Source organism: Heterodontus francisci, chromosome 27, assembly GCF_036365525.1.
Source record: "Heterodontus francisci isolate sHetFra1 chromosome 27, sHetFra1.hap1, whole genome shotgun sequence".
Taxonomy (NCBI): domain Eukaryota; kingdom Metazoa; phylum Chordata; class Chondrichthyes; order Heterodontiformes; family Heterodontidae; genus Heterodontus; species Heterodontus francisci.
Window position 1 is genome coordinate 43955695 of NC_090397.1, and position 23080 is coordinate 43978774.

Here is a 23080-nt window from a genome sequence, read left to right on the forward strand (position 1 = left end):
CCAAAACGATCCACTTGCGGAGGCAGAGGGCATGGCTTAGGTACTAAATGAGTACTTTGCATCTTTTTTTACTAAAGAAGAGGATGCTGCCAACGTCATAGTAAATGAGGTAGTAGAGAAATTGGATAGGATATAAACAGAGGAGGTACTTAAAAGGTTAGCAGCGCTCTAAGTAGAAAAGTCACCCACCCTGGATGTGAATCATCCTAGGTTGCTGAGGCAAGTGAGAGTGGAAATTGCAGAAGCTCTGGCCACAACCATCCAATCCTCCTTAGATAGGACAGGAGGATTGTGAATGATACACCCCATTCAAAAAATGAAAGAGGCAGAGGTGAGTAAAACTTCTAGATACAATAATCCAGGATAGGATAAAATTGTCACTTGGAAAAATATGGATTAGTAAATGAAACCCAGCATTGATTTATTAAAGGCAAATCATGTTTGACCAACTTGATTTGAATTCTTCGATGAAGTAACGGAGAGGGTTGATGAGGGTAGTAAATTGTGTATATGACCTTTAAAAAGGTATTTTATAAAGTCCACATAACAAACCTGCTAGCAAAAGTCCATGAGATTAAAGGGGCAGCAGCTGCATGAATATGAATTTAGAACCACTGTTCTTTTTGATATACATGAATGACCTGGACTTAGATATACAGGGCATAATTTCAGAAGTTTGCAGATGACACGAAACTCAACTATAATAAACATTGAGGAGGATAGGAACAGACTTCAGGAAGGCTCAGACAGACTGGTAAAAGCAGATAAAATTTAATGTAGAGAATGATGAAGTGATACATTTTTATAGAAAGCATGAGGAATGGCAATATAAACTAACTGGTACAATTTTAAAGGGGAGCAGGAGTAAAGGGAACTGGGGGCGTACGTATACAAATCTTTGAAGGCAGCAGGAGAAGTTGAGAAGCCTGTTAAGAAGGCACTTGGGCTCCTTGGCTTTATAAATAGAGATGTAGGCACATTGGGAGATGGTAGGACTGGCAAAATGGCACGGGGAGGCATCGGGAGGGGAGCTTGACATCATCCTGCCACCATGCCATATTGCCAGTGGCGGGAACGTTGGTGATTCAGCTGATGCCAGGCGCCTAATTGAACTGCTTAGGTGGCCAATTAAGGGCCACTTCCTGCTTCTGTAGGCATTTTGCCTGCGTCAGGAGGCCCTCCCACCACGTGGGGAGATCACCCAATAAACTCTGACAGCTCCCAGCAGGTTCCGGTGGGGGGGTGTGGCCCTCCTACACAGGCACTCCATAGCCCATAGAGGGACCCTCTTAGCTGCATCGGCGCTGCCAGTGCTCAGCGCCCCATCCACCAATCGCAGCTTCCCCCAATCATACCCCTCTTCGACGGTGCCTCAACATTGAGGCACCCTCTCCCCAGTGTTGCAGCATCAGCAGTGGCCACTGCTAGCTGTGGCGCTGCTGACCTGCTGGCCCTCTGAATGGGCCACAGCTCGTGGGAGCAGCCACCACTCGCAATATGCCGCCTGGTCCCGCCACTGGACGAAGCGGGGTTCGCTCCCGCTTTTGGCCCGGGTGACAGGATTTCACCATCACCCACAAAATTCAACCCATAGAATACAAAAGCAAGTGAGCTATGCTAAACATTTATAAAACACTAGTTGGCTCTGGCTGGAGTATTGTGGCCAGTTCTGGGCACCACTTTATGAAGGATTTCAAGGCCTTGCAGAGGACGCAGAAGAGATTTACTAGAATGATAGCAGGGATGGGGGACTTCAGTTACTTGAAGAGACTGTCGCAGCTGGGGTTGTTCTCCTTACAGCAGAGAAGGCTAAGGTGTGATCTGATAGATGTGTTCAAAATCATGAAAGGTTTTGATAGAGTAAATAAGGAGAAACTGTTTCCAATGGCAAGGTTGGTAACCAGAGGACGCAGATTTAACGAATTGGCAAAAGAACCAGAGGCGGCATGAGAAATAAAAAACTTAGGCAGTGAGTTATGATAATCTGGATCCACTACCTGAAAGGCTGGTGCAATCAGATTCTATAGTAATTTTCAAAATCGTTGCATAAATACTTAAAGAGGTTAAAGTTGCAAGGCTATGGGGAAAGAGCAGGGGAGTGGAACTAATTGGCTATCTCTTTCAATGGGTCAGCACAGGGATGGGGGCCAAATGGCCTCCTTCTGTCCTATATAATTCTATGAAAATGTTATTCTTTTCATTTCATGTCAAGATTTAAAAATTCCAGCATTTAAAAAAATATTTACCTGCAGCATCATGAAGTGTTTATATTGTGAATTTTAAATATTTTTTAAACTAATGGGCTAATCTACTGAAACCAGCCAGTCTAAATTATTGCGTCATGTCTCCACATCAGCTGGAAGGGCAATGAAATGGTGAGCCTCTAACATTTATGTCTATACAAGCCCTCATCTGGACAGTGAATGGGGATGAATTTCCGCAGAGCTTCTGTTGCTCATCTGCCTTAACTTTGTTGTAAAAGCGACAGATACCTGGGAACAACAATGTATGCACTGATTATGTCATTTTTCTGGAGTTTTCATGGATCTTCAATCAAAGTTAAGACAGGCAAGTGGGAGAACCTCTGTGGAAATCCACCCCTAGAATTTTATGCCTACTAAATCACAGATAACATCCCAGCCAAACCCCTAATATTCACATGTGCACACTTCTCAGTACAGATCACTGGATAATAATAAGGAATGGGATTTTTCTGCTCCTTATCCCTGGAACGTTAACTGATGTAGTGCCTAAACAGCTATCCTGGCTAAGATCAGCAAACCCATCTTCTCTATAATGTTCATTCTTGTTTTTCAAAATTTTACAGGCAATTGAATGAATTAAAAATAAAAAAACGACATGTTATCTTATGTCAGGTATAATTCACCCTCCAAAACTGCTAAAAATTCTGTGAGGCCCCATCTCAAACGCAATATCCCATGCTGTTCCAATTCGCAAACCTAATACTCTGTGATGAATTTGTCATTTTGCGTGACTAACACAGTGACATTTTCTGAAGTCCTATGATATATTGTGTCGTTTAATTCAATATTTTCTGAGATTCTGTGTCACTTTGCATCGCCTCCTGAGATTTTGTACTATCGTGTGTCAACTTTGCAATACTAACCCAATATTTTACAATGCCCCATGTCACTTTGCATCACTAACACAATCATCTGTGGGGCTCTCTGTCACTTTTCATCATTGACACAGTTTTCTGTGAAGTCTCCATCACTTTGCGCCGTTGACACAACATTGTGTAAGTTCCCTTGGTATTTTGCATCGCTAATAAGATGATCCTTTTCTGGCCCACATGCAGAACATTCAAGATCTGCAGCACAGCAAATCCTCAGCAGACCCCTCTGGAAAACTTCAGACCTGCTTCTTCCAGTGACACATGGAGGAGAAGTGAAATAGAAATATCGTGATGCAATAGAATATAGCACAGAGGGGCTGCGCAACAACACATCATGTTAAGCGCACAGTACTTGCTAACCATAATTTTAAAAAAAGACACAATCTATGTTTTCCAGATAATCAATAGTATTATTAAAAGACAGATTTGGGGATAAACAGGAAAGTACAATTGCTGAACCATAAAAACCTAGACTCCAAAGAAATAACTTCTCAGTTATAGCCTGGTGAATCAATACTACTTCATCCAGTGACTGTTCAGCTTTTGCTAGTTCTTCATTACCCTCTCCTTCCTCTGCCATGGTTTATTGCATCTGTCCATCCACTAACTGGCTTATGCCACTTTCTACAGCTAGGTTATGCAGCATTCAGTACAACACTACCATTTGGCCAAATATTTAGAGAACATGCTGTAATAGGGTTGTCAGCTTTGGTTGATGTACTCCTGGAGATTTGATTGTGTAACATTAGATTATATGGCATTTGATCATGTGATGATGCTCATGTGACAATTAATCACATGACATTTGCCCACTATTTGCATTTACTGAAGTTGAGTGTCTTGGTAGCACCAAGCTCCAAGTAAAATATTTGACTTTTTTTTATTGTGAGATGAATCAAAGAATGAACACAAAAGAACAAAGATTTAAGAATAAATAATGCTTATTTTTTAAATTTTTTATTTAAGCACTAATTGGTTTGTTTCTACTGTATCAACTGCAAGAAGAAACACCAATTAGAGTTAAATAAGTTATCAGTTTTTCTACAATTTTATGACTTTTATTCAATACACAGCAAGTTATGAAAATAATAAATGAAACCAGAATCAAAACTAATTCACCCGTCACTGAAACCCAGGGACGTGAGGCTCACTTCTCAGGAAGCAGCATCAAAGCTGCTTGAGTCCCATAATAAAACACATTATACAACAGCGACATCACTGGACAACATGAATTGTCCTTCATCCCAGTTTGTGTTGCTCTCCATCTCCAACCCTCCCCAGTTTGTTTCTCTTTCCTTCTCTCCCCTAATTTGTATTGCTGTCTTCCTCCTTCTCCAGATTGTGTTGCTTTCTCGGAATTCATGGCGTTTTTAGGCGCTTTTCATTGGCCCTGATGCAGTCATCTCACAATTGACAATGAAGTGGTGCGCTCCAAACAGCAGGGCAACCAGTAGGACGCAGATAATGCCGTTTGTTTGCAAGCCACAGCAGTCAGGCTACTGCATAGGTGCAAACTGTGTGTACAAGGGTCGTTTCTCCCGAGTTGCCAGCAGCAGCACTGGGAAGACAAATTGCCCATTCCAGTAAACTCCTGTCAAAAGCACGAGGGTTGGGAATTCTATATTATAAGCTATCTTGGTGTGATCCAATCATTATAACCATTATGCTGAACTTTTCCATACCCATGGGGCGGGCTTGGAGGTGGGGTGGCCAGGAAAATGGTGGGGGGGTGGGTGGGTGAAGCTGTATCGGGGTCAGTCCCCTGACACATTCCTGCTGCTGGGGAACTTTCCAGGGGCAGGCTGCGAATTGGATCAGGTGCCCATTCCACAGAGGTGGGCAGCCAATTGTGCTTGTTCAGGTCCCAGTTAGGGGCAATTTTGCGCCCTCACCAGCATTTGCCACTGATGGAGCAGCCTTCCACCATATGCAAAACTGCCAGCTCACGGAGGTGGCCTCCCTGTGGCAGGCTGAGGTGTCATCGGAGCCTTGACAGGTCCGCAAACATGCAATGCCACAATCGCAACCGATGCCAATCCAGAGGATGGGTTTCCCCTCTGCTCCAAGGCTTTGTCCCTCATCATTTTTGCATTTGATCAATGCCTCCACGGGTCCCTGACCTGCCTCAGCAGGGACCACTTCTGGTGGGGCTGCTGAGGCTCCAGAGCTGCCGGCCCTCTGGGCCTGCAGCATCGAGTGCCTCCCACCATGCTTATCAGGATGGCAAGTGCAGAGGCAGCCAATTAGAAGGCCACCTCCTGAAAGATTGTGCTGCCGGTCTCACTGCTGGCAAATGTGGGCTGAGGGTCATCATTTGGTCCCGATATCGGGGTCCCGAAGCCTGCAGCAAAATCCAGCCCATTGTTTCAGCATGCCAATGTTGATAACATTCATCCTGTTGCCTGTAAAGATCTTCTTGTAACAAAGTGGAGTGCAATTATTGTACAGTGTTCATATTGCTTCTTGACTGGACATCTGCTTCAGGATATAGCAAGTTTCATCAGTACCTACCTTGGTGATAATTATCTGCTCACACAGTGCTCATGGGTAATGTCAGGGTAGCTCAAGTGCCTGTGGTAGACCTGGGGCAATAGCAAGTCATAGTGTTCCAACTCCTCCTGTGGCCTTAGAGCTCGCTAGTCAGGGAGAGATGGAATTCCGGCAGCTCCACAACAGGGCTGAACCGGAAACTGTATCCTTGGGGATGGAAAAGCAATTGCGGGGAGGAGGTAGTGGGCCTATAGGTACTTGTAAGGCCAAAAGTGGCTTTCATGCTCCTCCTTGCCCTACAAAATTGTTTTTAAAACTGGCTTCCCTTTTCAGGAGTGGTCTGCAGCCGCACCTTTTAATTGGGTAAGACCCAGTGAGCAGGTGTGACTGGAGCAGCAGGGAATGATTTCAGAACAATTGGAGGCAGCAGCTCACCCTTATGTCAGGGACTACACACAACACCTCAGCTCCAGACCAGGTTAGCAGGTACCAATGGGAAAAGCATGGCCCATACACATCACACCCATTAGTACTTCAAAATTGCATCCAGGTCCTATGGACATCACACAACAGCAAATAAGCAAAAGCCTGATATAACCATTCAAAGGTCCCAAGCAAAATGATGTAATCATATCTACACTGATCAAGCAGCAACTGAGCAGAATGAAATTTTATCTTTCAAGAATGTAGTATTTTCCTTTTTTAAAATGCCTTATTTTGAAACAAAATATTGTAAACAGAGCATTCAGTGAATCGCTGCTACCTTGGCAGCACTACCACCCTGTTCCCACCAGTTTAAAATCACTCCCCTTTTGTATTGAAGTTAAAATTACCTCCCATTTAAGAGCAATGTGATAACATAATAATTAGAAGTGTTGCAGTTACAAATATCAGACTTCTGTTCGCTTCTGATCACTTGCTAAAGGCGTGATATATAAATAATTTAGTAACAATTCAAGAAGGCAACTAAATATGAGAGCATATTATTAGCTTACACATATTTCTTTTCCACATCTCTGGTTGCATTGTCTTCTGTGTCTCGTTATTCATGCCACAGTATTAAATTGCTTCATGAAGTGTTCCTTGGAATCCATCATTGCATTTATGCTTCACTTAGCACCTAGTCTTGTAGATGTTTGCACTGTAATCCTTACAGGGGTCATCTCTGAAAACTAAATTTAAATTCAGAAACAATTTTGGGGTTCAGTGTGCAAATACAAGAATTGATATATACATATACACGCTGCCCAAGCAGCAGTTGAATAGAAGTAAAATTTATCAGTTTTAGTTTTCTTTGAAGAATGTAATATTTTGCTTTTTTTTTTAAATGCCTTATTTATGAAACAAAATATCAGAAAGCAGCTGCCCAGAGAAGCAATAGTCGGGTCACATTTACATCAGTATGTCCTGTAGGCACAGATAATAATCTGGATTTGTCTGTAACACAGCAGCTTGATTCAGGATACTTGGGACAGGATAATGCTAATAAGCAAACTATCAAAAAGCACCATTTTTTAAAGTAGGCTGGAATTCTTTTTTTAAATATTTATCAAAAGCATCTGTTTCCAACATTATTTTTGCCCTAAAATAAGTTATTAAAGGAAAGTAACAGCATCACTATATCTGGCATATGCTCTATATCTGAAAGCACATTCTCTGCTACATGTGACTGCAAATATTGATGGTGCTGCATACAAGATTTCTATTAAATACAGTGCTTAAAAAGCAAGTAGCAAGCATAATTAAGAATAGATCATTGCCCTGAAAAAGTTTTTTAGTCATGTTTCACTGACAATGGTTCTTTATTTCTCATTTAAGAATTAAAAAATACTTAAACCTGCTGTACTTGTGAACTTCTACTGAGTGGAACAGGGTTGAAGAGTTTATACTCCCTGCGTGCAGCCTTTCGGTCATTTGCTGCTCCTGTTTCCCAGTAGCCCTACTCTCTTTATTTTCGAGTTATGTTTTAGGGATGTTACAACTTGACTGTAACCTGACAATATGGTAACAACAGGAACAAATGCAAAAAGCCTCAAATCGAACCTAGGCTTGTAGAAAACAGTGAGCTACTGCAAGCAGGCTGTTTGCATTTGAACAGGTAGATTTGTGTCTAAATATTCAGTTGATTTATGCTGTTGTTGCTAGGTTTGTAATTTTTTCATCTAATTTTTATGATAATAGATCATACATAATTTGATAACACTGTGGAGTGGTAATTATCTGACTTTGGGCGAAGGTTTGCTGGCAGGGAGTGCATAACTGATATTTGAGCATGGTCTTAAAATAATGGTCAGGAATTTATGTGCAGCACACATTCAAATTTCTGATATGCTCTGCCATCTGGCGAGACTCTCCAGCAGAAAATCAACCCTTAAATGCACAATACAGTTTTCAACAGACACTGAGCTTATTCATCTGTACATTTCTGTTATTCACGCTTATATAGATAAATTCCTGTTAAATGCAGAAGTATAATCTAATCATTTCCTTGAAACTAAATTTTCTTCCTAATTATATGCTAAGAGAAATCAATTGTGTAGCCATCAAATTGAAAGAACATGAACAGCTTCGGGGTTCCATTGTGATTACCTGCTGGCAATTTCCTCACAGCTGCTTCCTCTCTACTGCCGTAACTTGGTCAGAAGTGCAGCAGAATGCTCGTTATGCATGCAAATAGGGTTTCTGCCTTACTTCCGGAGATGTTATGACAGTGGAGCGGGAGCAACTCTGAGCAAATTCCCAACTATTACATTTGAAAGTAGCCATTCAATTTCAACAAAATATCACACCACATTTATCTATTTAGGTACACTTCAGCCCTATAGGTCACTGATGAGTATACTTGTTCATTCACAGTCCTCCTTATGTTAATATGTTTTACGCATTATAGATTGATTTTCACATGCTGATGATGTGGCCAGATCCATTCTTGCGCTTGATTTAAGATCGGCTAAAAAACTAGTTCTAAAGGCTGTTTTTATAGCCAATCAGAATTATTTCTTGCAAGTTCCAGCTGCCTTCAAAAACAACAACAGCAACTTGCATTTATATAGCACCTTTAAAGTAGTAAAACATCCAAAAGTGCTTCACAGGAGCATAATCAAACAAAATTTGACACCGAACCACATAAGGAGAAATTAAGGCAGATGATCAAAAACTTGGTCAAAGAGGTAGGTTATAAGAAGTGTCTTAAAGGAAGAAAGCAAGGTGGAAAGATTTAGGGAGGGAATTCCAGAGCATAAGGCCTTGACACCACAACACCAGGCCACCAATGGTGGAGCAGTTAAAATCAGGGGTGTTCAAGAGGCTCAAATTAGATGAGTGCAGGTATCTTGGAGGGTTGTGGGGCTGGAGGAGATTACAGAGATAGGGTGGGGGAGGCCATGGAGGGATTTGAAAACAAGGATGAAAATCTTTAAATCAATGTGTTTCTTAAGCAGGAACCAATGTACGTCAGCGAGCACAGATCATAAGATCATAAGAAATAGGAGCAGGAGTAGGCTACTCAGCCCCTTGAGCCTGCTCCACCATTCACTGAGACCATGGTTGATCTGATTGTGGTCTTAACTCCACTTTCCTGCCTGCCCCCATAACCTTTGACTTCCTTGTAGATCAAAAATCTGTCTAACTCAGCCTTGAATATATTCAATGACCCAGCCTCCACTGCTCTCTAGGGAAGAGAATTCCAAAGGTTAACGACCATCTGAGAAAAGAAATTCCTCCTCATCTTCATCTTAAATGGGGGACCCTTTATTTTTAAACTGTGCCCGCAAGTTCTAGACTCCTCAATGAGGGGAAACATCATCTCAGCATCCACCCTGTCAAGCCCCCTCTGATTCTTATATGTTTCAATAAGATCACCTCTCATTCTTCTAAACTTCAATGAGTATAGGCCAAACCTGCTCAACCTTTCCTCATAAGACAACCCCTTCATCACAGGAATCAGCCTGGTGAACCTTCTCTGAACTGCTTCCAATGCAAGTATATCCCTCCTTAAGTAAGGAGACCAAAACTGTACATAGTACTTTAGGTGTAGTCTCACCAATGCCCTGTACAGCTGTAGCAAGACTTCCCTACTTTTATACTCTATCCCCCTTGCAATAAAGGCCAACATTCCATTTGCCTTCCTAATTACTTGCTGTACCTGCATGCTAATTTTTTGTGACTCATGTACAAGGACAACCAGATCCCTCTGTACCACAGCATTCTGCAGTCTCTCTCCATTTAAATAATATTCTGCTTTTCTGTTCTTCCTGTCAAAGTGGACAACCTCACATTTTCCCACATATACCCCATCTGCCAAATTTTGGCCCACTCATTTAACCTATTTATATCTCTTTGCAGACTCGGGGATGGATTTTGTTTTCCTGCCGCCAGGAGTGGTGGTCGGCGTATAAAATGGCAGCCAGCACGTCACACTACTGCGATCTAGAGCCCGGCGTCTCATTAGAATCACGTGGCGGGGGCGTCCTCAGCGACACTGTGAATGGTGCCAGCTGCCTCTGCCTCTGCACAGGCGCTGGCTCCATTTTTAAAGGGCTGCCAACCCTGCATAGAGAATGCAGAGTTGCCCCGTCCCTCCCCACACTGAAAATAAATGTTTGCCCTGTTCCCCCCACAATAGTAGAAATGCAGAGTTGATTCCCCCCCTCCCCACTACTCTCCAGATGCTGGGTTCCCCCTTTCCCAACTCGGTGGCACCAGATTTCCCTGGACGGGAAAGTGAAGGCACATGAGTGCTACCCGTTGCCCAAAAGATCCTAAACTGAAGATAAGATCATGGGTAATTCAATTTCAATGAATGCAGAGTGTTAATTAAATATTTAAACCAGGGTCCTTTGGCAGAGAGCCCGCCACAGAGCTTCCGCACCGTCAGATGGAACAGGCCCAGCAATCCTGGCAGCGGGTTCCGTGGCGGGCCGCTGCCACTCCAATCTTCCGGCCCCCCCCTCCGCCACATCGGGAACAGAACAAAATTCAGCCCTTGTATTCTCCTCACAACTTGCTTTCCTACCTATCTTTGTATCATTTGCAAATGTGGCTACAATGCATTTGGTCCCTTCATCCAAGTCATTAATATAGATCATAAATAGTTGAGGCCCCAGCACTGATCCCTGTTGCACTCCATGAGTTACAGTTTGCCAACCTGAAAAATGACCCATCTATCCCAACTCTCTGTTTTCTGTTAGTTAGCCAATCCTCTATCCATGCTGATATAACCCCAACACCATGAGCTCAAATCTTGTGTAGTAACCTTTTGTGTGGCACCTTATCGAATGCCTTTTGGAAATCCAAATATACTACATTCAGTGGTTCCCCCTTTATTCACCCTGCTTGTTACATCCTCAAAAAACTCTAATAAATTTGTCAAAGACGATTTCCCTTTCATAAAATCATGTTGACTCTGTCTGATTGTATTATACTTTTCTAAATGTTCTGCTACTACTTCCTTAGTAATGGATTCTAGTATTTTCCCAATGACAGATGTTGGGCTAACTGGCCTATAGTTTCCTGCTTTCTGTCTCCCTCCTTTCTTGAATAGAGGTGTTACATTTGCAGTTTTCCAATCTGCTGGGAACTTTCCAGAATTTAGGGAATTTTGGAAGATTACAACCAATGCATCCACTATCTCTGCAGCCACTTCTTTTAAGATCCTAGGATGCAGGCCATCAGGTCCGGGGGACTTGTCAGCCTTTAGTCCTATTGGTTTTCCTAGTACTTTTTCTTGAGTGATAATTGTTTTAAGTTCCTCCCTCCCTTTGGCCTCTTGATTTTCAACTATAATTGGGATGCATTTTTTATCTTTGACTGTGAAGACAGATACAAAATATTTGCTCAAAGTCTCTGCTATTTCCTTGTTTCCCATTATTAATTCCCCAGTCTCACGCTCTAAGGGACCAACTATTAAATACTATTTTCCTTTACATATACTTGTAGAAGCTTTACTGTCTGTTTTTATATTTCTTGCTAGTTTACTCTCACATTCTAAGTTTTAATTAAAATTGCCCATGATTATTGCAGTACCTCTCCTACAAGCCCCCATTTTTTCTTGATTTATGCTCTGTCCTACAGTGTAGCTACTGTTAGGGGTCCTATAAACTACTCTCACCGGTGACTTCCTTCCTTTCCTCTTTCTTATCTCCACCCAAACTGATTCTACATCTTGATCATCTGAGCCAAGATCATTTCTCACCACTGTTCTGACATCATCCTTTATTAACAGAGCCACCCCACCTCCTTTTCCTTTTGAGAAGAGGGATGACGCAGATCTGAAGGAGAGCAGAACAGTGCATCAACATGAACAACAACAGCTAACCTGGGGACCAGGAGGGGAAGTTGGGTGATCAGCAGTTCAATGAGAATAGTGTTGAGGGAGCAGGCAGTGTTGATAGACGAGATGAGATCAGAGAGAGCGTGAGGGGAGATAGGAAAGAAACTAGAGGAAAATGTGAATTCACATCTAGTGTAGCGGGGAGCCTTAGAAGAGGTTTGGCCCAGTGGACTAAGCGAAGGCAGAGAAGCGGTAGCGGCAATTGATCGGATGGTTTCAATCTTAGTGATAAAGAAGTCCGTGAGCTCCTCACTTACTATTGGGGTTGATGGTGGAGGATGGGGGGAGAGGGGTTTAAGAAAATGTTTTGCTGTAACAAAAAGAAGCCATTGCTTTTCTTTGCATTCCAGAATGACCCTGGAATAGTGAGCAGTTTTGGCAGACAAGAGCAGGACTGATTGTGCTTTATGTGGTCCAGCCAGATCTGGCCATGAATGGTTAAACCAGTTGTTCGCCATATCCCTTCAAGTCTGCATGCCCTGAAGTGAAGGAGTGGATGTGAGGACCATACCAGGGGGAATGGCCAGGGTGAGAAAGAATAAAGGTTTTAATGGGGGCTAGAGTATCAAAGATAGAGGTGACTGTGGTTGACCAGATCGGTAGCTGCAGAAATTTCATGGTGAATGGAAGGGCAGAGTCTGGACTGTTAGGATTTTGAAAATGCAATTGTAAGTGAATTGGGAGAGAGTTTTTTCCAGAGTGGACACAGAAGGAAGTGGGGTTGGGAAGGGGAGAGGAGATGTGGGTGGAGAGCGATACAGGTAAGTGATCAGAGATGACCTTATCTGTGATTGACACAATGAAAGTAGTGAGGCCATATGAGAAGCTCAGTTGGCTAGATAGCTGGCGTGTGATGCAGAAAGACACCAACAGCACAGGTTCAATCCCCATACCAGCTGTAGTAGTTCATAGAGGCCTGCCTCCTTGCCTTGCCCTGCCCCACATTTGCAGAGTGGTGACCCTCAAGCTATACATTACCAACTGTCTCTCTCCATTGCCTATGGTCCTTTGGGACTACAGCTAGAATAACAACAGTAGTGTTTGTTTAATATTACTGTGTGTGAGCTGAAAGCGCACACATAAACTGGATGACCCAGGGAGACTTATCTCTCTGGACCTGGTGCAAGTCTAAGGACTAAAATAACTTTCGTAAATCTTAATTGTATGGTGTGTAATGCATGTTGGTTGGATTTTCCTGTCACTTGTGTTCAACTTCAAATTCTGACAAGGCTGCAACCGTTACTTTAAGTAAATATATAGAAAACAGATAAGTGAATATATAATAAAAGACAGTGCTTTCCAGTGCGCAGCATTACCATGCTAGCTGAAGGAATGTACCTTTAAATACAAAAGCCAATTGAAAAAAATCAAGACAAATTTAGGTTCTGTAAGTTAGTTTAGGAATGGATGCATTTTTAAAAAGCAAAGATGCCACATTATTATCTTATTTTAAAATGTGAAAAATTGGAACAAAGATCAGCAATCCTTGGAATATTGTACACAAGTGCAACTTACACAAAATTATAATTTTTAAATTTCTGTGCATTTTCACTTACTTTGCATGCCATTAAATATTTCATAAAAAGGGTGGCAATTCATGCAATTCTTCTCATTGCTATATTTAAATTTTTACATCTCTCCTACTATTACATTATAAGGATTATCCCAAATTCAAAAAAGAAGAATTAGTTGCAAGTAGTAAATAATCATGTATTTGTATTGAAGTTTTATTTAATTATGTGCTTTTTTCATGTATTTATCTACAGGTTACTGGAAATCTATTTGATGTGTTGTGTAAAAATTAAAGCAACTTAAAGTTAAGGGAATTGCAAATGAGGGATGTAAATTAAGTGCAAAATACAGAAAAGTAGAACTAAAGTAATTATGTCTGATTTGACATATGGGCAATTTTAGCTGCATAGCAAGGTCATTTATTGACATTTCTTTATTCGTTCATGGGATGGCATCACTGGCAAGGCCAGCATTTATTGCCCATCCCTAATTGCTCTTGAAAATTCTGTACTGACCCTTTTAAATATTGTTTCAGCAGACAACCACAGCTCCTGGAATACTTCCTCTGCAGGCTCCCCAAGCCTGTCGGAAATAACCACAATCCCTGATGATCTGATATCGCCATCATCATCATCGCATTCTGCCCCAACCTGTGATTCCATTCACCAGCTAGCCCCAGAGATATTGTGGGACATCAAGAAAGAACGTGACATCGTGAGAAGAGAGCACTCTGCAGATCACCACGAGAACAGAAGAAGAGACAGATCGGAGAGCCCGGGAAAAGTGGATAAGTTGAAGCAGCATCGAACCTCTAAGAAGAACCTTCCAAGGCTCTCTAAGGAAAATAGTAAAAAGACATATAGTGGCAGGACCACCTCTGAGAACAGGGCAACTGGGAGGAAATGTTTTACAGAGACTAAATCAGGGGAGGATAAATTTGATGAGACAAGCAATGAGAAGCATAAACGTGGTAGATCCATGTCCCCAGCTTCCAGGAGGGGAAGGTCTCCTGGAATGAAAGTGGATCATAAAGTTGCAAATACCACTGAGAAAAAATTGCTGAAAACACATAAATACAAGGTGAAATCAGCAGAATTTGGCTTACGAATTGATACTGGTGATGTTGGTAACTTCCACGAAAATGCCTTAGAACAAGTCAACAAAGACCTTGATCGAGATCCCAAAAAGATCTCTACTGAGGAACATACACATTCAAATCCTGCTATTCAAAGTACTAACACTGTATCTCGGAAGTCAACTGTCTCGCCTGGGCCATGGAAAATCCCTGGTTCTGACAAGTATCCCAGTACACTGAAGTCTGGTGCTGCCACCATGGGCAGATAAAATAATAATATGTTGTTCTCCCCATTGTAGGATAGATGCAGGACATTCTCCCAGCATTTCCTCTTATCACGTTATTTATCTAACTTAATTTGAACTGTCACTCAGCCTTATAAACTGGAAGCATTTGCATTAACAGTATAATGGGTATAATATTCAATGGGACAATGATGTGTTTGGGCATGAAAGACTCTAAAGAAAGCAACCAGCAGTATTTTGAACCTTCAATAAACTGAAGTTTTACAGCTATGCTGTGAGGCAAATGGCAGCATCCATGAGCCACACTTGTGAACTATATGAACCAGTGCAGTGCGATTATGTTGGTAAACTTAACATCAGAGAGCAAGAACAATATTGGTGCTTTAGTTGAAAAAAAATGTTTAATGTATGAAGGATTTGTTTCATTTGTAAGCTGCAGTCATATACGTTGTATTAGTAATCTTAGTACTATTGGAGACATCAGTTGTTAGAGTCTGGCCTTAAGTAAAACTGCACTGAGGAATGAGGCACTGAAGAAAAATGGAAGTCTAGATGAAGCTGAATTTTTGTAACTATTCAACTTTCAAAACAAATATCTAGCCCAGAGGTTAAAGTTGTTTTAAATAATGCCAGGGCCTTAGCACTAAGAGTAACACAAGCTAACATATTTAAATTGCATCTTGTATCAAAGCAGCCCTACCCTTATATTCATATCAGTGAACCAAGCACAAAAATAGTGTAATAGTAATAAAATAATGCCGTTGATTTTCACATTGAAGAAATTTACTTACGGTGAGTGTGAGCAAGATTTGCCTACTTTATCCTCTGGCCTACCCATTATCTGATTTCTGCCATTAAAGGTACAGTATTATCAGGTTTTGGACAATGCTTCTGTATTGTAGTGCACGTACCTGTATTACTCTCTGATTTTAGATTTATGAAAAACTGGGATTACGATTGCAGAAGCAAACTATATTTTGGACAGTTCACAGCTCTTACTTTGCAGTAATTGCTGCATGCCGTCTGTAATCAAAATGATCTGTGAACATGGCACGTCACTTACCCTTTGGATCAATATTACTGTGTAGTGTTAGCTGTGAATTTACCTTGTACAGTATCTCTATAAATATGATTCCATGTATTATTAGTCACAAAGACTGTAAGTGAGCAACTATTTTTATGAAATGCACCACTATGGATAAATTAACTTTTACAGAAATCTTGTTTATGATATTCTATCTGAAACACTGTCAAATAAAGTGCATACTCTGAAATGAGTGTTTTCCTGGGTACCTTCAATGCTTTCCAGCTCCAGAAAAAAAAATTACTGACCTTTTAGATTTACATGTGAAGCTATCAAAAGTTAATGTTATGCATGTTCTTTATTTGTATTATGCAAGTCACCTTTGTGTGTGTCGATGGAACTAATCCTGTTCTATTCTATCAACACCTTTTATTCAAAATTCTGTGCTGTTCGTGTTTTACATTTGGCTTCAGATACCAGAACATTGCTACTGTCAAAAGTCTCTAATATCTTTGGAAAGAGACTTTATGAATGTATTACAGAGGTGCTCAACTCCTTTCACGTCATAAAAGGTTTATCGGGATAGAACCAGAGCATGCATAGCAAAGGTTCTTTCAAAATTTCATTTCAGCCTTTAAGATAAAAAAGCATCTTTAAAAACTGCTACTATAGAATCTCTCATATTATCCTGCAAATTGGTGAAGGCAGGTCTTTACCTGCTGTTGAGACTGAACTCTTCAATTCTGTCATTCTGTGATACTGAGCAGTGGTCTCAAAAGAGAATACCGAAAGTAGCGTGGCTTTTTTGAAACCTTGTATGTTTGTATTTAAAAGATTTATGTTGGAACAAAACAAGAGTTTCAGTCTTAGGCCTAGTGATCTTAGTATATAGGAAGCAATGTATCAAAGAAATCCTTTTGCTGCAAATAATTGTGAGCGAAAGATCAACTGCAAGCCATATGCTCATCCTTGAACTTGTAACCTCACACCCTATGAACCAAATGAACCAGAATAACAATATCACAGAGCACCGGCACAAAGCACCATGGAGCGCAGCAACATCTCTTCACTCACCAGCTCGACTGCTTTCCCAATCACAGACGACTTGTGGGAGGTGCTAGGTGGAGGCCAGGCACCTCCCTACAGGGAAAGGGAAGTGTAACTGGGCCACCACACCAACTGGCAGATTGGTCAATAGTGACATTGCTGGATGCCTAGAAATATGTTACTCACTTGTCACTCAGCTACCAGGAGATCACAAAGGGAGAAAAATTATTTTTACAAGAATAATTTTTTAAAAAGTAAAAAGAATCAAGTAAGATTATGAGAAGAAATTTGAAAGCAATTTCAGAGTTGCAGATAGAAGAGCATTTTTGACCAGTAGTCGTAAAGGAATACACTCAACATTCTTTGCTGAATCTGGCAGCATGAATACAGACTCAAGGAGGCAAATGGCCTACTCCTGTTCTTGTTCCCATGTAAAACAAATTTTCTGCTGACATAAAGATAATATCACAATGATCAAAGTTTCATTATCACAACAAGCCAAAAGGGGAGCCTCTTGATGCATATAAATATGCAGACATTCTCTGTCAGCATTATCAGAAAATTGTGAGAATGTCATAAGTAACGAAAAAAACCATTAACTGTCAGAAAACTCAGCAATGTTTGGCACCAACAAAAAGCAGAATCCCATAGGAGCTAATTACCTATTAAATGCAATAAAGTCACCATAAAAAAGATATCAGTAAGGTAGCTTAAAATAATTCATGACATTTAAATTATAGATAAGCAGAAAGTATCTCAAGAAATAGAGTGATAGAGAACAAAGTCCTATAGATCTTCTGTACTAAAAATCTGCTTGGTGTTGAAAATATTGAGACAGTAATTATCTTCACAGATTGTGGTAAATGTATCATCATTTATCATTTCTGTATGTTAAAAAGTGACAAATTGCAATCAAATGTGTCGAAATCATTGCATTTCAGAAAGTAATGCAAGCTTATATTTTTTTTACATTGTTCTAAAAACCATCTCTTTTTATTGATGCATACAATTGTGGATGGTTCTGAGGACATGAAGATCCTGAAGGTGGAGCGATACCTTCTTTATTCAACATTTCCTTCTATCCTCTGATATATGGGACCATTTGGCTCAGCCACCAGTTACAGATCAGCCTGACATGAGGGGCTGGATTTTAAAGCGCCTTCACCGTCAGGAACGGTGGCAGGGAGGCCAGTGAAGATCAGTGCGGCGGAGGCCCGCCACCAACCTCGACACGCGGCAATGGGACCCCCATTCAATATGTAAACTAATTTATATATTTGATTTATTGAAGGTCCCGTTACCTCCTTAATTGCCGCACCGATCTTCATTCAGGCGGCGGATGATGCCACGTCTTCAAATCCCTGTTCAGGGAAACATGGCGCGACACCTGTGGGGAGGGGGAGGAGGATATTTTCTCTGTGCGGGGGCAGGGTGACAATGCTGCAGATTAGTCGGGGGATGATGGGAAGGGATAAAGGGCATAGGTGCCGAACTTTACGGGGAGTAAGGTCAAATTCTCAATAAATGAATACCGGGGGGAAAAGGACAGGAATGTTTTGAAATGCCATTGGGGGGGTTGGGGAGGTGGACAGTGCATGGAAAAGTAATGTCATTGTGTTTTGTGAAACATTCACTTATCTGGCCCTTTAAATATTAAATGTCCATTGAGGGCTGTAAGCCCTTTAAAAAATGGCACTGGTGCCGGGCGCTGTTGCCGGCGACAATTCACCTGCCCTCTCCACAACATTATGGGGGGGTGCACACATACGGCCATGCAAATAAGCTGCCGCATTTGAAATCGCAGTGGCTCCGTGCCATGGCGCCCGTGCGGGCGGGCCGTATTTTCTTATGTCCACTGCCTACTTTGGCAACGGACTCTTAAAAATGCAGCCCGAGGTCTCTGCATAGCTCGGAAAATTGACTTTTAAAAAATACTTTAAAAGTATTGTGTTTGTTTCTAAAATGGGGAGTACTTCGAACAAAAAGCACTCCCTATAGGCTTAGCTTCCCACTTAAGCACCAGAATGTTTTATTTATTGCTTATGGGTGAAAATACTTATCATCATTTTTAATTTTAAAACTGATGCCTTCTATGTTCCAAGATGGCTAACCTACTTTTATCACATATTGAAGCTTAAGCTGAGCACATTTATCGTTATTGCTTTTGTCTACCTTAGATGTTGTTTTGATCCTATTTGTCCTGGTGGATTTTTTGCTTTTGTACTGTGTTGAGCGTAGGCAAATAAAAAAATGGCTTTTCACAGTTAATTCTTTCAGATAATACCAAAATTACTACAAGTAAACCTATATATAGAATCATAGAAAAGTACAGTACAGAAAGAGGCCATTCAGCCCATCGTGCTTGTGCTGGCTTTTTGAAAGAGCAGTTGCACTTAGTCCAACGCTTTGTGTCTGGAACTCTGTAATTTCCTCATCTTCAATTGCCTGTCCAACTCCCTTTTAAAGTTATTTATGGAGCCAGCTTCCAACACTTTTTCAGGTGGACCATTACAGATCCTGACACCTCTCTCCTGAGTGAAAAAAAAACTACTCATCTTCCCTCTAGATCTTTTGCCAATTATTTTGAATCCATGACATCTTGTTATTGACCCACCAACCAGAGGGAATAACATTTCTCTGTTTATTCTATCAGGACCCCTTATCATCTTGAAAACCTTGTTTAGGTCACCTCTAAACCTTCTCTGTTCCAAGAAGAACTTTCCCAACTTTTCCAGCCTCTTATCATAACTGAAGGCTCTTATCCCTGGTAACCCTCCTCTGTACCCTTTCTGAGGCTTTTACATCTTTCTTAAAGTGTGGTGCCAGAATTCTCCATAGTACTCTAGCTGAGGCTTAACCAGTGATTTATAAAGTTCTGGCATGATCTTATTCCTCTATAAACCCAAGTAACCCATATGCTTTTTTTAACCACCTTATCAACTTGCCCTGTCACCTGTAAGGATTTGTATGTATTTACACCAAGGTGTCTCTGCTCATCTACACTTTTCAAAATCATGCTATTTATAATATTCTGTATTAATCCTTCCAAAGTCCATCACTTCACACTTCTCCACATTGAACTCCATCTGCCATGCTTCTGCCCATTTCACTGCCCTGTCTATGTCATCCTGAAGCTTATAACTTGTCTCATCACTACCTACTACTTTGCAAAGTTCCATATTATCTGCAAACTTTATAATGTTATTCCCTACCCCTGAGACTAAGTCATTTCTAAAAACTGTAAAGACTAATGGACCCATACTCCTGGGGAACACTACTGCAAACCACCTCCCAGTCTGAAAAACCTAAATAAACAAGAAATAATCATACAATTAAAATTTATGAAATACTGCAACTTTTATACCTAGTTAATTTGTCCTCCATTGACTTGCTATGTAGTTTCGCACTAATTTACTGTTAATAATAGCTATTATTGTTTTTATTGTAATGCACAGTTCAGGAACATTTGTCTCTGTTCCAGTGATCAAACTAGAATATGCTTTCTGGACAATGATAAACCTGAGTTCTTTAACATTTCCCTCGCAGTGTACCTCCATTAGAGACCCTGGTTGCATACGTAACCTTAGTTATGATAATTGGCTATTTGTGCAGTTTCATTTAAGGAGGTGAAAATGTTATATGTCTGATAGGATACTGAAAGATACAAACCTCACATTTATAATATTTGTAATATTGTTTGCCTACCATTTTACAAAACTTTAAGTAACTTGTTTGTTCTTCCCTCTCCAAAGTCTCTTAATTAAAAAATAAAATTTTTTGCTTTACTTTCCGAAGGAAGCTAGGTAAACATATGAGGGAGAAAAGAATCGAAGATTGATGCTAATGAAGAGAGGTGGGAGGAGGATTGTATGGGGCATAAACATCAACATGGAACAATCGGGCTGAATGGCCTGTTTCTGTGTGTGGCTCAATAGACTCAATAATTTGTCAAGCACCAGTAGGCCTGACCTTTTCCCCAGGTGAACTGTGAATTCTCTATGTAAACTATAAAAGTCACTGTAAGGTAATATAGATTATACATGATACTGAGCATATACTTACTGTAAATTACTAATACAAACTGTTGAGATGGCAGTAACAACTTGCAATTATATAGCACTAGGAATGTACATAAACATCTCAAACCACCATCAGACATTATAAATAAGCAGAAGCTGCAGTGTTTGTTTATATTCCTGTGCCACATGTTTATCACTAAGCTGATATTTTGAAAGGTACAGCCAAAAATGTATTTAACATATGACATTTAATATTTTAAAATGTAGTTAATAGTTGCTGATTGTCAAAGGCAGACATATTGCATATACAAGCTGTGTATAAAGGCAAACTTAAACATATAAATATTGTTTTGCTCCGAGCTTCAGGATTTCCTCCCAACACATGTGTGGATATTCTTGATAATCCTGCAGTGTCAGATGGATGGGTGAAGATTACATACAAAGAATGAAGAAAACCCTATAATCTATCTTTCTTATCATGTGAAGAAGATGTCTAACTCCCAATATTCCAGTTTTTCACTAAAGAGAAACAGTGCCATTCATACTTAGTACTGAAAATAATTGATCGTTATCTCTAAATTGGCTGGAGTTTCTAAGTTAAGTCACTTAGACACACTTTGTTCTTTGATTATTTAGCATTTCAAGTTGAGCATGGTCCACGAGGGCTGAATTTAATGAGCCCACTACTAGGATAGGGGCACAGTTCCCATCCATCATGTGGGCTGCTGCACCACAGCAATTACGCAGCAGGTGGACATTTTGCATAGTGGAGACTCGGGTCCTCCCCTTCAGGTGGCGAGGGTGGGATGCATGTTGCCAATTACGGCATCAAATGCCTCCGGTGCTGCTGCTGGCACCATATTTAAAAGGCTGCCAGCCCTGCATTCACTCCTGCCTTTGAGTTATTTGCAGTTTTGTGCAGCTTAAAACTTTGCTCGACTGCTTCCTGGACCCCCATTCCCCCCGCCCCCCGAGGAGGGCAGAAAATAATGGCCAAGGCAAGACAAATGGAGGCCCCACGGTTCAGTGATGCCTCCCTGCAGATGATCCTCCAGGCTGCCAGGGAAAGGCGGGAAGTTCTCTTCCCAGAGAAGGCAAGAAGTCTTCCTGCTGACCAAACAAACCTGGGTGGAAATCGCAGAGGAGGTAAGCAGCTGAGGGGTCAACTGGGTCCAGTGCAGGAAGTGGTTCAGCGATTTCCTGTGTTCTGCCAAGGTGAGTACTCCATACCATTCATCTTTTGAGGATTGTATGTGACAAAGTGGGAGGATGCATGACATGGGAAGGTTGGCACTATCACAGCAATGGCAGAGGGAAGAGGTTAGGATCTCATCCTGACAGATGCATGTCTGCATCTCAGTCCCAGGACACTGTCCTTCATAGCTCATCCCCCATTAGGTCCCCTGACAGCGTGTGTCAGCATGAGAGATATCAGATCCCCCAGTAAGGGACAAGGGGCTGACACTAACATAAACGTCATGTTGGTCTCTTTGTCGATCTCTAATATCTCCATCCTTCCTCTTGCAGGGCCCACAATAGGAGGGAGACAGCCCAGACTGGCGGAAGAGTCCCTGATCAGCATCCTCTTACCACTGCTGAGGAAGAGGCCTTGGAACTGGCAAGGACCTAGGGCAGCCATGCAATTTTGGGTGGGGAGACTGGAGTCCTGCGCAAGAGAGTGAGGATTGGCTTCCATCAACATACAGTTCACTTCTGGAGGCACACATCACACATGGCTGACATGACGAGATCTGCTTATCCAAACCCACACATGTTTGTGTTCTCTCATGCAGGTCAGCGTGCATAGAAGACTGCAGCCACAGGGGGAGAGTTGTCCACCTCTGAGAAGGAGGATCAATCAGAGAATGCACTATCCCATGACTCTCCTGCACCATCCACCAGCACAGATACTTTCACCTCAGTGGGGACTACTTGGCTTTAGAATCAGGGTCACAAGCTGGTGACAGCACCACACACTGTACCCGAGCAGCTGGCAGAGGCTGAGACAGTCAATGCCTCCAACAGTCCTTCGACTGTCGGAGGCCAGACCCATGCTGAGCCCCAGGTTGATCACGAGTCTCGAGTGTCAACAGCACAGGGCATGCTGGAATTGCAAAGAGAGATAAGGCGACATATGACAGAGGTGCCAGAGGCCATGTGCAGCCATGAGCGGATGATGCCATGACTGCTGGCATGGCTCA

General features: G+C 41.5%; 1 protein-coding gene across 20 annotated transcripts in view; it reads left to right on the forward strand.

The window, feature by feature from the left end:
- The window catches only part of magi2a (membrane associated guanylate kinase, WW and PDZ domain containing 2a), an 899048-nt gene extending 883002 nt beyond the window's left edge, over positions 1–16046 (forward strand). For 12 of the 20 annotated variants that reach the window (XM_068059206.1, XM_068059208.1, XM_068059209.1 and 9 more), the window contains one exon: positions 14005–16046. In XM_068059206.1, coding sequence (XP_067915307.1) covers positions 14005–14813 — 809 coding nt within the window. In that variant the 3' untranslated portion in view covers positions 14814–16046. The remainder of the gene's footprint in view (positions 1–14004) is intronic. The other 8 variants (XM_068059219.1, XM_068059221.1, XM_068059222.1 and 5 more) reach the window with 3 other exon arrangements.
- The last annotated feature ends 7034 nt before the right edge of the window (positions 16047–23080 follow it).